The following is a 13,177-nucleotide window of genomic DNA, read 5'->3' on the forward strand; positions in this document are numbered from 1 at the left end:
ATCTCCTTAGGCTATTTGCAAGTCAGCAATATGGTCCTTCCAGAACACCTTCATTATGCTTTATTATGTGAACCCGGCTCAATCAGGTCAAGGGTGCAATCAGGGCCGCTAAGATAGAACACGAAAGGCACATAGTGGAGGAGAGTAAAAAAAAAATCCCAAGAAATTCTTTAAGTACATAAATAGTTACAAAGGGAGGTCAGATCATACTGGTCCCATAAAGAATGATGAAGTGAATCTGATTACTAAGGATGGAGAGATGGCGAAGGTGTTAAATTTATTCTTCTCTTCAGTCTACACAAGGGAATCTGGGGGCTTCATTAACCAAAACTGCAATGTTTATCCTCATGACATGTCACAGGAAGCACCCTCAAGGCTAACAGAGGACAGAATTAGAAATAGACTTGAAAAACGTAACATTAATAAGTCACCGGGACCAGATGGCTTGCACCCGAGGGTCCTTAAGGAACTCAGTCAAGTAATTGCCAGACCATTGTTCCTAATTTTTACAAACAGTCTACTGACTTGAATGGTACCAGCTGATTGGAGAAAAGCCAATGTAGCACCAATATTTTAAAAAGGGCCAAGATACATCCCAGGGAATTACAGACCAGTTAGCCTAACATCAATTGTATGCAAGCTCTTGGAGGTGATGATAAAGGCACTATATATAAGATTTTAGTAATGTATCATTAGCAGTAATCAGCATGGATTCATGAAGAATCATTCTTGCCAAACCAATCTATTACCCTTCTATGAGGAGGTGAGCTGCCATCTAGAGAAGGAAGGCCCGTAGTTGTGGTGTATCTGGATTTTGCAAAAGCATTTGATACAGTTCCTCATAAATGTTTACTGTACAAAATATGGTCCGTTGGCATGGACCATAGGGTGAGTACATAGATTGAAAACTGGCTACAGTGGCAAGTTCAGAGGGTAGCGATAAATGGGGAGTATTTGGAATGGTCTGGGGTGGAAAGTGGGGTCCCCCAGGGTTCTGTCCTGGGACTAATCCTGTTTAATTTATTCATAAACAACCTGGAGGATGGGATAAATAGCTCAATCTCTGTATTTGCAGATGATACTAAGCTAAGCAGGGAAATAACTTCTCCGCAGGATGTGGAAAACTTGCAAAAATATCTGAACAAATTCATGGGGTGGGCAACTACATGGCAAGTGAGGTTTAATGCAGAAAAATGTAAAATAATGCATTTGGGTGGCAAAAATATGAATGCAATCTACATTGCATTCCCCCAGAACCTCTGGGGGAATCTAGGACGGAAAAGGACCTGGGAATCCTAGTAGATGACAGGCTCAGCAATGGCATGCAATGCCAAGCTGCTGCAAGCAAAGCAAACAGAATATGGGCATGCATTAATGCATTAAAAAGGGGATTAACTCTAGAGAAACGATAATTCTCCCACGCTATGAGACTCTGGTCCGGCCGCACCTGGAGTATGCCATCCAGTTCTGGGCACCAGTCCTCAGGAAGGATGTGCTGGAACTGGTCCAGAGAAGGGCAACAAAACTAATAAAGGGACTAGAAGACATTAGTTATGAGGAAAGGTTACGAGCACTGAACTTATTCTCTCTGGAGAAGAGATGCTTGAGAGGGGATATAATTTCAGTGTACAAATACCGTACTGGTGACCCCACAATAGGGATAAAACTTTTCTGGGAAAGGGAATTTAATAAGACACACGGCCATTCACTAATATTAGAAGAAAAGCAGTTTAACATTAAACTGCATAGACTGGGTTCTTTACTGTAAACCAGCAAGGATGTGGAATTCTTTTCCAAAGGCAGTGGTTTCAGCAGGGAGCATCGATAATTAAAAAAAAAACTATTAGATAAGCACCTGAACGACCACAACATACAGGGATATACAATGTAATACTGACATAAAATCACACACATAGGTTGGACTTGATGGACTTGTGTCTTTTTTCAGCCTCGCCTACTATGTAACTATTTAGCTCACGACAGTAACATCTGGAAAATTTGATGTGCAGGCGCATACTTACGCTACTGACCATTACAATTTTTTTCTTGTGCCCTCCCATTTGGTGAGTTAGTTCCCATTGTATGCTGCATTGAGGCGCCAGGAAAATGGAAAATTGAATACTTACCTTTCCGTATTTTTCCTTTTGTGGTACATCTTCATGGCAGCATACAGATTCCCACTCAAATGGTGAGAGTTACAGAGAATGCTGCAAGTTGGGTCTGTCTTTGATTTATAGTTAACCAATCCTATCAGATTGGGGGGCAGAGCAACAAAAAGCACCATGAAGAAGCACCAGGAAAGGAAAATTATGGAAAGGTGAGTATACAATTTTCCATTTTGGGTCCACAATTTTTGGGTCATTAACCTTAAATATGCATGCACCAAGTGAAAACAATCTAGATGGGAAAAAGGAACAGAAGGCGCACACGCCTTGCACATTACCTTTGCAACATTTTAATCAATAAAAGATGTGCAAAAAATGCAGACTCACAAAAGAGTTACATATTCAGGCATAGAATATATAGCCCCTAGGATAAACCATCCAGCAAGATCAGCTGGCAAGCAACAGTAGTAGGATGTAGAGCCCAAAAAACAGCTGATGGTTTCGAGGGTGTCCCCTCTTCCTCAGAGCTCTGAGGAAGAGGGGACACCCTCAAAACATGTTAGCTGTTACATAATTTCTGCTTTCAGTCACTTCAAAAATGCACCAATCTGCTCGAATTGAGCTACAAAAGTATCTCCTAAACTTTATTCAGCGTTTCACATTTCCACTACAAGTTGCCTGAGGCCAATCACCTCCATAGAGAATAATTTTTTTTTTCTCCCTGAATGTTTTTAGAGGTTTGAGCTACAAAACACTCCCATGGCCAATGAACTTGTAAATCACACCATCATTTTATAACTTTGCATGTGCAAAACGCTTTTTACTTACATTTTACATGTGTTTGTCCTCCTTTTTTTTAAGTTCCTCCCTGCACACATGTGAAATCATGGACATGTATCTAAAAGTACACTAATTAAAACATATAGTAGGTTTTTAGTGCATTTATTGATTATATGCACATTTTTAAGAACCACCCTGTATTAGCTAGACATGTGCAGAACAAAAAAATGTGTTCTATTTCGAATAGATTTTTTATGTTACTAAATTAAAAACTCGCCCACGGAGCCGATGAGAGTGCCCGGCGGTCTTGATCACCGCCGGGCTCCCACGATCGCTCAGGACACATAAACACACAGTTTCCGGTTCCCTGAAGGGAGAACTGACAGATCCTCTGTTCATACAGAGTATGAACAGGCGATCTGTTAGTTTCCCTGCACAGTCCACATCCCCCTTCAGTTAGAACACACATTGACCCCTTCACTGCCCCCTAGTGTTAACCCCTTCACTGCCAGTGACATTTTTACAGTAATCAATGCATTTTTAATCACACTGATCGCTTTATTAATACCAATGGTCTCAAAAATGTGTCAAATTGTCCAATGTGTCTGCTATAATGTCGCAGTCACAATAAAAATTGCTGATCGTCGCCATTACTAGTAAAAAAAAATATTAATAAAAATGCCATAAAACTATCTCCTATTTTGTAGACGCTATAACTTTTGCGCAAACAAATCAATATACGCTTATTGCGATTTTTTTTTTTACCAAAAATATGTAGAAGAATACGTATCGGCCTAAACTAAGGAAAAAAAATGTTTTTTTATATATTTTTGGGGGATATTTATTATAGCAAAAAGTAAAAAATAATGCGTTTTTTTCAAAATTGTTGCTCTTTTTTTGTTTATAGTGCAAAAAATAATAACCGCGGGGGTGATCAAATAACACCAAAAAAAGCTCTATTTGTGGGGAAAAAAGGACGTCAATTTTGTTTGGGAGCCATGTCGCACAACCGCGCAATTATCAGTTAAAGTGACGCTGTGCAGAATCACAAAAAGTGCTCTGGTCTTTGGCCAGCCAAATGGCCCGGGGCTGAAGCGGTTAATCTCCTCTTCTCAAGAGAGAATAAATTCAATTCCTCTAATCTTTCCTCATAGCTGAGCTCCTCCATGCCTCTTATTAGTTTGGTTGCTCTTCTCTGCACTTTCTCCAGTTTCCCAATATGCTTTTTGTGAACTGGTGCCCAATACTGAACTGCATATTCCAGATGAGGTCTTACTACTGATTTGTACAGGAGCAAAATGATATCTCTCTCTGGAGTTGATACCTCTCTTAATACAAGAAAGGACTTTGCTCGTTGTGTTTTTATTAACTTTGACTTTTTTTTTTTGGTAAATGAGTAGGGGTATTATGTACCCATAGTCATTCACGTGGGGGGGTGGGATCTGATTCCGATAATTCACACCCTGCACTCCCACAACTACCAGACCATGGTTGTGGGGAAGAGGCCCTTGTCCCTATCAACATGGGGACAAGGTGCTTTGTTTTTTTTACATTTTGGCGTGGGGTTCCCTCTAAAATCCATACCAGATCTGAGGGGCCTGGTATGAATAGGAGGAACCCCCACGCTGTTTTTTTTTTCAGAATTTTTATTTGCTGGGAATTTGGTGGCCGGCTTCCCAGCCCACTCCTTAACAACCAGCTATTCTTCACACAGAATTCAAGTCTGTAGATCATTTTTCGACTGATCTGAATTTGAATCGTTCCGAAAATGTGGAACTTGTTAAAAAAACGACAAAAACTTAACTAAATGAATTTCAACTAAATTCATTACCATTGTCATTGAGAGAGATTCAGATGTGTCCGAATCTCTGATTAACCAAATGTTTGTCAGAATTTAGATTTGGACCAAAACCTATTGCACGCGTCTCATGATAGCACAGTTACAATGTGATGATATGAACAGGTACCAAGCCCCTTGCCCTTTTCCCTGTGTTTTGGCAGGTGTACATATGTATGTTAAGCAAATAGCAAACTCTGAAATATAGTTCAGTGCAGATATATCCTAGGGTCCCATCATGCCATATACCTTTATAGAGCAAGCCTGATGCAGTAACTACCCAAAATTGGCCAATCCGTTTTATAGTTTAAGTGTGAGATTGGTATGTTATTTCTATGAAATTACATTCAGTATTCCAAAGCGTTAAAGTCTAAAAGGACATCATAATAGATTCTCTATACTAGCTATTAATAAATACAAGTGTGTGTTATTATAAATACTGGTTAAACGCCGTACAGAGTACAAATGTGTTCTGTATAATATTTGATAGTTGTTTGACACCTACCGACAATGATCTGATGACATAGATGGCAGGGGCATTGCTTTTTGAAGACATGGTCCTGGAAGCTGTGTGTATGGACCGGCTGCAGCACAGATAAAGACTTGTGATATGGATATGGGAACTGGTCAGGCTGAGGTTGAAGTTCATTAGGGACAGGAGGAGGAGAAGGAGGTGGGGGAGGAACTGGAGGTCCCAGAAGGACATCAGAAGATATCTTTGCTTCGTTATTTGATTTCTGGAAAAAGTTCTCAACGCTCTTGCTCCGAAGGATGGTCTTTAATGAGATGGAGCGTCGAAAGCGCTGTAGCTGAAGAAAAAAAAAGAGAGAATCTGATGATACTTGAGGATATGTAATAGAAGAATATGTATAGTGACAAGAAAAAAAATTGAGAAGTGAAATATTCCAATTAGATGAGACAGACAAACTGATCAGCGAAAGATGTAGTCCTCCTATCTCCAGCATTGTGAAATAATTTGACATTGGCTCTCTGCCTCAAAGGAGGGTCAAGGGGCATTCAGGATAAGCAATGGGAAGTGACAGACCCTGCAGAATGGTAACAGGGCATAGAGTGGGTAAAGGAAGGAAAACCAATGCCCAGGGCATAGCACTGACAGAAAAAAATCACTTATGACAAACAGCAAGGGAAACAGAAAAGAAGTGAAGCAAAGGGGGGGAAAGGGGAGTGGAAAATAGAACAATGAAAAAGCAAACAATGGGAGGTATCCCTTCTAAGCCTATATACCGTACATGACAGAGAGAACCAAAAAGACGAGGCAGACTGGAGCCTGAAAATGAATTATTATTACTGTTATACATGATTTATACAGTGCCAACAGTTTGCACAGCACTTTACAACATGAGGGCAGACAGTATAGCTACAATACAATTTAATACAGGAGGGATCAGAGAGCCTGAAAACACAAGATTCAGCTGCTAGTCCAAGTAAGGTGCCAGCAATCATGCCCAATTAAATAAATTCAGACGGATCAGATAACAACATGAATGATATTAACTCCTTCAGATCCACGCTATAGCCGAATGACGACTACAGTGCCGATCTACTTTGCCGGGGGCCATCAGTAGACGTCATCCCCTTGGCACGCGCGGCACACGCTGTGATCACCAAGTCACAGAGACTCGGGTGATCACAGATCGGAGTAAGGGTTCAGCCAATGACAGCTAATCATGTGACGTAAACAGTAGATCAGTAATCGTTTTTTTTTTCTCCTCATGCTGACAGCGTGAGGAGAAAAAAAAAACTGATCACCGGCTTCTGTGCAAGGGACATTGGTCCCGAAGAGGAAGAGGCGAAGCCGCCTCATCTGTGTAAATCAGTACCGCCTGGCAGTACCACCTGCCAGTACCCACAGTGCCATGAATAAGTGCCCACCAGTGCCAGCAATCAGTGCCACCTATCAATGCCCACGAGTGCCACCTATCAATGCCCAGCAGTGGTGCCAATTAGTGCCTCATCAGTGCCACCTAGCAGTGCTGCCTATCAGTGTCACCTACCAGTGTGGATCAGTGCCCATAACTGCCACCCATCAGTTCCCATCAGTGCCACCTATCAGTGCCCATCAGTGCCACCCATCAATGCCACCTATCAATGCCCTTCTGTGCCGCCCATCAGTGCCACACATTAGTGCCACCCCTCAGTGCCCACCAATGCCACCTTTCAGTGCCCACCAGTGCCACCTCATCAGTGCTCACCAGTGCCGCCTAGTAGTGCCCATCAGTGTCGCCTTATCAGTGCCCATCAATGCAGCCTATCAGGGCCCATCAGTGCAGCCTCATCAGTGTACATCAATGAAGGAGAAAAATTGCCTGTTTGCAAAATTTATTAACAAAAAATAAAAAACCCAGAGGTGATCAAATACCACCAAAAGAAAGCTCTATTTGTGGGAAAAAAATTATAAATATTTAATTTGGGTGCAGTGTTGCATGACCGCGCAATTGTCGTTCAAAGAGTGACAATGCTAAAAGCTGGAAATTGGTGTGGGGAGGAGGGGGGGTTTAGGTGTCCAGTAAGCAAGTGGTTAAATACAGTTATTATTACCACATGCACTGACAAGAACCATGTTATATTAGACCTCTTTCACACAGGGGCCACCTGTGCGTTAGCGGTAAAGTGGCGCTCGTTTTAGCGGTGCTTTACCACTGTTTAAGCAGCGCTTTTCAGACGCTAGCGGGGCGATTTTAACCCCAAAGAAGGGGTTAAAAATGCCTGTGTTGCGGCGTTTCCAATGGGTAGGGCGTTTTGGGAGCCCTGTATACAGGGCTCCCAACCCACCCCAAAGATGCTGCTTGCAGGACTTTTTCTAACCTTCCGCAAGCACACCGCCCCAGTGTGAAAGCACTCGGGCGGCATGGGAGGCAGTTTTCGGGCACTTTACAGGCGCTATTTCTAGAGCTAAAATGCCTGAAAACTTCCTCAGTGTGAACGGGGTCTTAATTTAATTTGACTGCTGAATTTGCTTTGACTATACCAAATATGGTACATGTAATTCAGTAAGTCAACTTGCTTGTACAATGGCATATCCGGCAGCCCAGACAGACACATTTTTTCAGTTTCGTCAATGACCAACTCCCCCTTAAAAATTACATTATATTAAATGTAGGGCTCTTCCCGACCGCCAGAGGCCTGGTGGTGACCTCCAGAGTCAGGTAGGGCTGACATTCCTAAAAATGAACAAAGAGAGTTTTATTTTTCTTAACAGGAACAGGAGGAGAGAGGGGTGGGGCACAGGACACAGGGCATCCTTAGGCAAATGCAATAGCAATAGGCAGACTCCACAGACAAAAATAGAACTAGGCAGACAGCAATACAGAAAAGGGCTTTTAGGCTGAATGCAGTTATCTGTATTTTGTAGCAACTGCTGTCTCCTATAGCAACAACTTTACTCACAGTATCCCGCTGTAGATCCTCAAGCTTAGCTCACAGCTACCTGCTGGACTCTCCAAGCTTCACTCACAGCTACCCACTGTATTCTTCAAGCTTCACCCATAGCTACCCGCTGTACTTCTCTTCAAGCTTTACTTACAGCTACCCGCTGTATGCCTTCAAGCTTTACTCACAGCTACCTGCTGCACTTTGTGGATGAGTTCTCTCCTGAAGCTTTCCCAGCTACCTCACAGTCCCCAGCTGATGAAGAATCTCCTCTGGTACTCCTTCAGAACTCCATCCCTTTACACCTGCCTCCGGCAACAAGAGTGGTTGTGTCTTCTACCTTGCCTCCTGGCAGTAATCAGGCTCCCCTCAGGCTGAGCCCCTTTGCACGTTGTTAGGCCCTAGGCTTCAGGCCTACACTTCTGCTGCTGCTCCACACACATCCACCCAGGCCGCAGAACCCCGATCACTTGACTCTCTCCAAATAAAAGGACTATCCTAGCAGCCTCAGCGGCCAAAGAAACTCCTGCTGATTGGCTGAGAAAGAGATGTATGGAAAGGTATGTAAATAAAAAAAGCAGCTCTGACTGCAGTACCCTAGGTCTGTCTCTAATTTCTATGCCACTATATGCAGCCAGTCTTCTCCCAGCATCATTCAGACCACTTTCTGTGAGCCTAAGCAGTCAAGGACATGCCTCCTGGGAGGACATCATCACCTCGGCTCACAGTAGCCCTCCACATTGTGGCACTCACATGTCATTATATAGGCCAGTGATGGTGAACCTTGGCACCCAAGATTTTTTTAACTACATTTCCCATGATGCTTATGCACTCTGCAGTGTAGTTGAGCATCATGGGAAATGTAGTTCCAAAACATCTGGGGTGCCAAGGTTCGCCATCAATGATATAGGCTATGTGCTATATGGACTGCCAACTGTTGTTGAGGAAGAAGATGAAAGATGTGTGATGTCAGCAGATTGGCCAAAAGGCTACCAGAAATTGGGAAAATGCTCATTAATTTTTTAAGCTGAGCTAGGCATGATCTTATTTGCATATGTAGCCAGGTGCTGGTTAAATTGCCTGTGTCATCATGGGATGCTCTGCAACATCAGACAGAGTCTGTTCCCGCTAGTGAAGGAAAATTGAGTGTGGGTGTTCCCGCTAGTGCTCAGATTGGACACGGTAGTGCAACCTCCTGAATGCAGAGCGAGTGAGACCCGAGAGAAGAGAAAAGGATCTTGAAACATGTAGTCCGAAGAGCCAAGTTTTACACTGGGGTCAGACCGTTGACTACAAATTCGAGCTGGCTGGAGAGAGAGAGAGAACAGAATGCTGGGAGAGGGAATATATAGCCTGGGCTAGGGATGAGTCACTTTCTTGGGACCACGCCCTTCAGCTGAGAGCAGAGACCCGGATGCTCAGAGGGTCGCGAGGAGCGCTGAGGCCTAAACAATGTGGAGAGCATTCGGTGGATGTGTGAGCAGATACCTTTTGCCAGCATTCCTTTCAGCCAATTGACCATCGGGGATCACTCTCATCATGCTCGATACAGATCCTGCTGAATCCCAGCATCGCAAGGTATGCGGTCAGGCCTGGTGACAGATTCTACAGGGGCCTATCCCGGGACTTCCTATTGCCTTGAGCCTGGTATCATCAAGAGTGGTGAGCGGGGAAAAGTCCATCCTCTATACAACCCTCAAAAGACACTGCATGCAGGCACCCCTGTTCCACTTCTTTGCACTAAAGTTCTAAGGATACATTTTAACATGATATTTGCAGTACTGGATGCCAATACACAGAAAATCTCTCTGGCCCTGGTTAAGCTAGCTAAAGACACTGAACATCTACATCATCAGGACTTCTCTACTCCCCCCCCCCCCACTTAAAAGGACTTTGTGCACAACATCAGCCCATATTAAGGGGAACTCTTCTCAGAGACTAAATGTTATATTTTTGGTAATCTGTTGAGTTACTATTGTGTTTCAGAGTTTATTTGGGCTTGTGATGTCAGAAGTTGAAGGGAGTAGCCCGACATAAAAAAAGGTCATTCTCCTTCTCTTTTTCTTACCTGCGGTCATAATATAATATAATGGCCTAAGCCATTTTGTTCTGTCTGTTTGCAGAAGTTTAAGTAAAAATACTGAATTACTTGTCGCAGTCTGGTGTCTGTGCAATTGCATTGTCATATTAAAATATGTCTGAACCCAGGGTGTCAGAGGTGTCGGGAGGCTTGTAGGGTCAGGGCAATCTTTGGGGTCAGTCATCTTCAAGCAGCCCCCATGGGGGTGGCGCTACACATAGTTACATTGGCCCAGCTTGGCACAATATAAGTATGCATATCTCATACCTTAAGGACTCCTGGGGAAGCTGACAATCACTGTAGTAGTCGGCACTATCACAATGATAGCCTCTATCTAACGGGTTCTTTGCTGCATACTGACAACAGAGGGGTGCCTCTCCAGCTCATGTAGTACTACACACACATATGCACTGCTAGCAAGAGTACAGCATTGTAGATCAGTTGGTAGCACTGTTGCTTTGCAAATCTCAGTTCATGGTTTAAAATTTCATCATTACTTTGTAAGGAGGGGTAAAAGCAGTGGTGTAGCTAGCATATCTGGCACCCGGGGCTGGACATTTTTTTGCATGGTATGTGGCAATATATCAGCTCTATGCCAAAACTGTGGGTGTGGTCAGATTGCATCAACAGCGGGAGGGGCTTAAAGGGCCATATGCTTTAATGACTGTGCCACAAGCGAGTATGTAACAGACAGTACAAACCTCAGTATGCTAATTGTAATAAAATATTAATTTAATATCCTTTACTAAAAACAGCTAACCTTGAAGTGATATTAAAGTCTTTTTTTTTTTCTAAACAATAAACATGTTATACTTACCTTCTCTGTGTAGTGGTCTTGGACCTTCCTCTTCTTGCGTCCCTTGCCAACACCCCAGGCCCCTCCCTCTTTCTGGGTACCCCTACAGCAAACAGCCTGCTATGGGAGCACCCAAGCAGGCATGCCCCCGTACCATACACACACGGAGCAAGGGCTCGACTCTGCTCCTTCTGTCTTCTGATTGGCTCACTGGCTGTGATTGACAGCAGTGTGAGCCAATGTCTCCCGCTGCTGACAAAAGCCAGTCAGGAGTGCAAGTCCCCAGACAGCCAAGGCTCTTCCTGGACATTGCTGGATTGAGAGGGGGCTCAGGTAAGTATTAGGTGGGGCTGGAGGGGCTGCTGCACACAGAAGGTTTTTTACCTTCATGTATGGAATTCACGAAGATTAAAAATCTTGTGCATTTAAAACCACTTTAACAAAGAATGTTCTGTACTTAGAATGCAGCAGTCAGGAGTAATAAAAACACAGTGAGGGGAATTTATCAAAACTGGTGCAGTCAGAATTTGGAACAACTGTGCATTAGAGGTGCGCATCTTCACTTGCCTAACGATTCGATTCGATTACGATTATCAGGTCAACGATTCGATTCGATTCCGCGATGCATCACGATGCATCACGATTACTGCGCGCGGTTTTCATAAAAAAAAATTCAAGCAGTCAGGAGAACTCCATTTTTTTTTTCTTTATCTGTTCTTAAAAAAAACAAAAAACACAACAGACATGATACAGGAGATGGTCAGAGACTGCAGACATGATACAGGAGATGGTCAGAGACTTCAGACATGATACAGGAGATGGTCAGAGACTGCATACATTATACAGGAGATGGTCAGAGACTGCAGACATAGTACAGGAGATGGTCAGAGACTGCAGACATAATACAGGAGATGGTCAGAGACTGCAGACATGATATAGGAGATGGTCAGAGACTGCAGACATGATAGAGGAGATGATCAGAGACTGCAGACATAATACAGGAGATGGTCAGAGACTGCAGACATACTACAGGAGATGGTCAGAGACTGCAGACGTAGTACAGGAGATGGTCAGAGACTGCAGACATACTACAGGAGATGGTCAGAGACTGCAGACATAGTACAGGAGATGGTCAGAGACTGCAGACATAATACAGGAGATGGTCAGAGACTGCAGACATGATATAGGAGATGGTCAGAGACTGCAGACATGATAGAGGAGATGATCAGAGACTGCAGACATAATACAGGAGATGGTCAGAGACTGCAGACATACTACAGGAGATGGTCAGAGACTGCAGACATACTACAGGAGATGGTCAGAGACTGCAGACATACTACAGGAGATGGTCAGAGACTGCAGACATACTACAGGAGATGGTCAGAGACTGCAGACATACTACAGGAGATGGTCAGAGACTGCAGACATACTACAGGAGATGGCCAGAGACTGCAGACATGATATAGGAGATGGTCAGAGACTGCAGACATGGTACAGGAGATGATCAGAGACTGCAGACATGATAGAGGAGATGATCAGAGACTGCAGACATAGTACAGGAGATGATCAGAGACTGCAGACATGATATAGGAGATGATCAGAGACTGCAGACATAGTACAGGAGATGATCAGAGACTGCAGACATGATATAGGAGATGATCAGAGACTGCAGACATGATGCACCAAGTAGCCAGCATTGGGTTATAATGCGCTGCTGCTGCCATGGAGACAGAGACCAGCGCTGTCAATAGCAGTGCCAGGACAGCAACCCTGGTTGTTCGCCCACTGGTCCAGTGTCGGAGGATTCCCCCATCCACCTGGAATGTGTAGATGAGGAATTGGATCTTTTTTTTTTTTTTCAGTGTAATGACCAAACGAAAAAAGAGTGGGGGAGGGAGACAGATAGGGGAGAGAAAGGGACAGTTCAGTGATGAATGTGTAATGAACAATGCAATGCTCACTTATTCAGGGACGAGGCTGGAAGTTCACACAGCTTGGAATGTGGAGCTGCTGACTGTTCTTCATATCTCCCGCGCACACCCCCTCCCCCCTCCTCTCTCTCTCTCTCTCCTTCACAGCTGTGTCGGGATAGGAGAGTGGGCGGGCTGGGCAGACACAGGGGGAGAGAGGAGGAGGAGGGGGGCAGCTGTATGCATGTAATCTCTGTCCGTTGCTGGGAGGGGGGAGTG

General features: G+C 43.9%; 1 protein-coding gene across 1 annotated transcript in view; it reads right to left on the bottom strand.

The window, feature by feature from the left end:
• Positions 1-13,177, bottom strand: part of STAC2 (SH3 and cysteine rich domain 2) — a 1,070,413-nt gene that overhangs the window by 741,391 nt on the left and 315,845 nt on the right. Inside the window, exon 3 of the mRNA XM_073608324.1 lies at positions 5,228-5,531. Coding sequence (XP_073464425.1) covers positions 5,228-5,531 — 304 coding nt within the window. The remainder of the gene's footprint in view (positions 1-5,227; positions 5,532-13,177) is intronic.

The sequence above is a fragment of the Aquarana catesbeiana genome, linkage group LG12 (assembly GCF_042186555.1).
Source record: "Aquarana catesbeiana isolate 2022-GZ linkage group LG12, ASM4218655v1, whole genome shotgun sequence".
NCBI classification, from domain to species: Eukaryota; Metazoa; Chordata; class Amphibia; order Anura; family Ranidae; genus Aquarana; species Aquarana catesbeiana.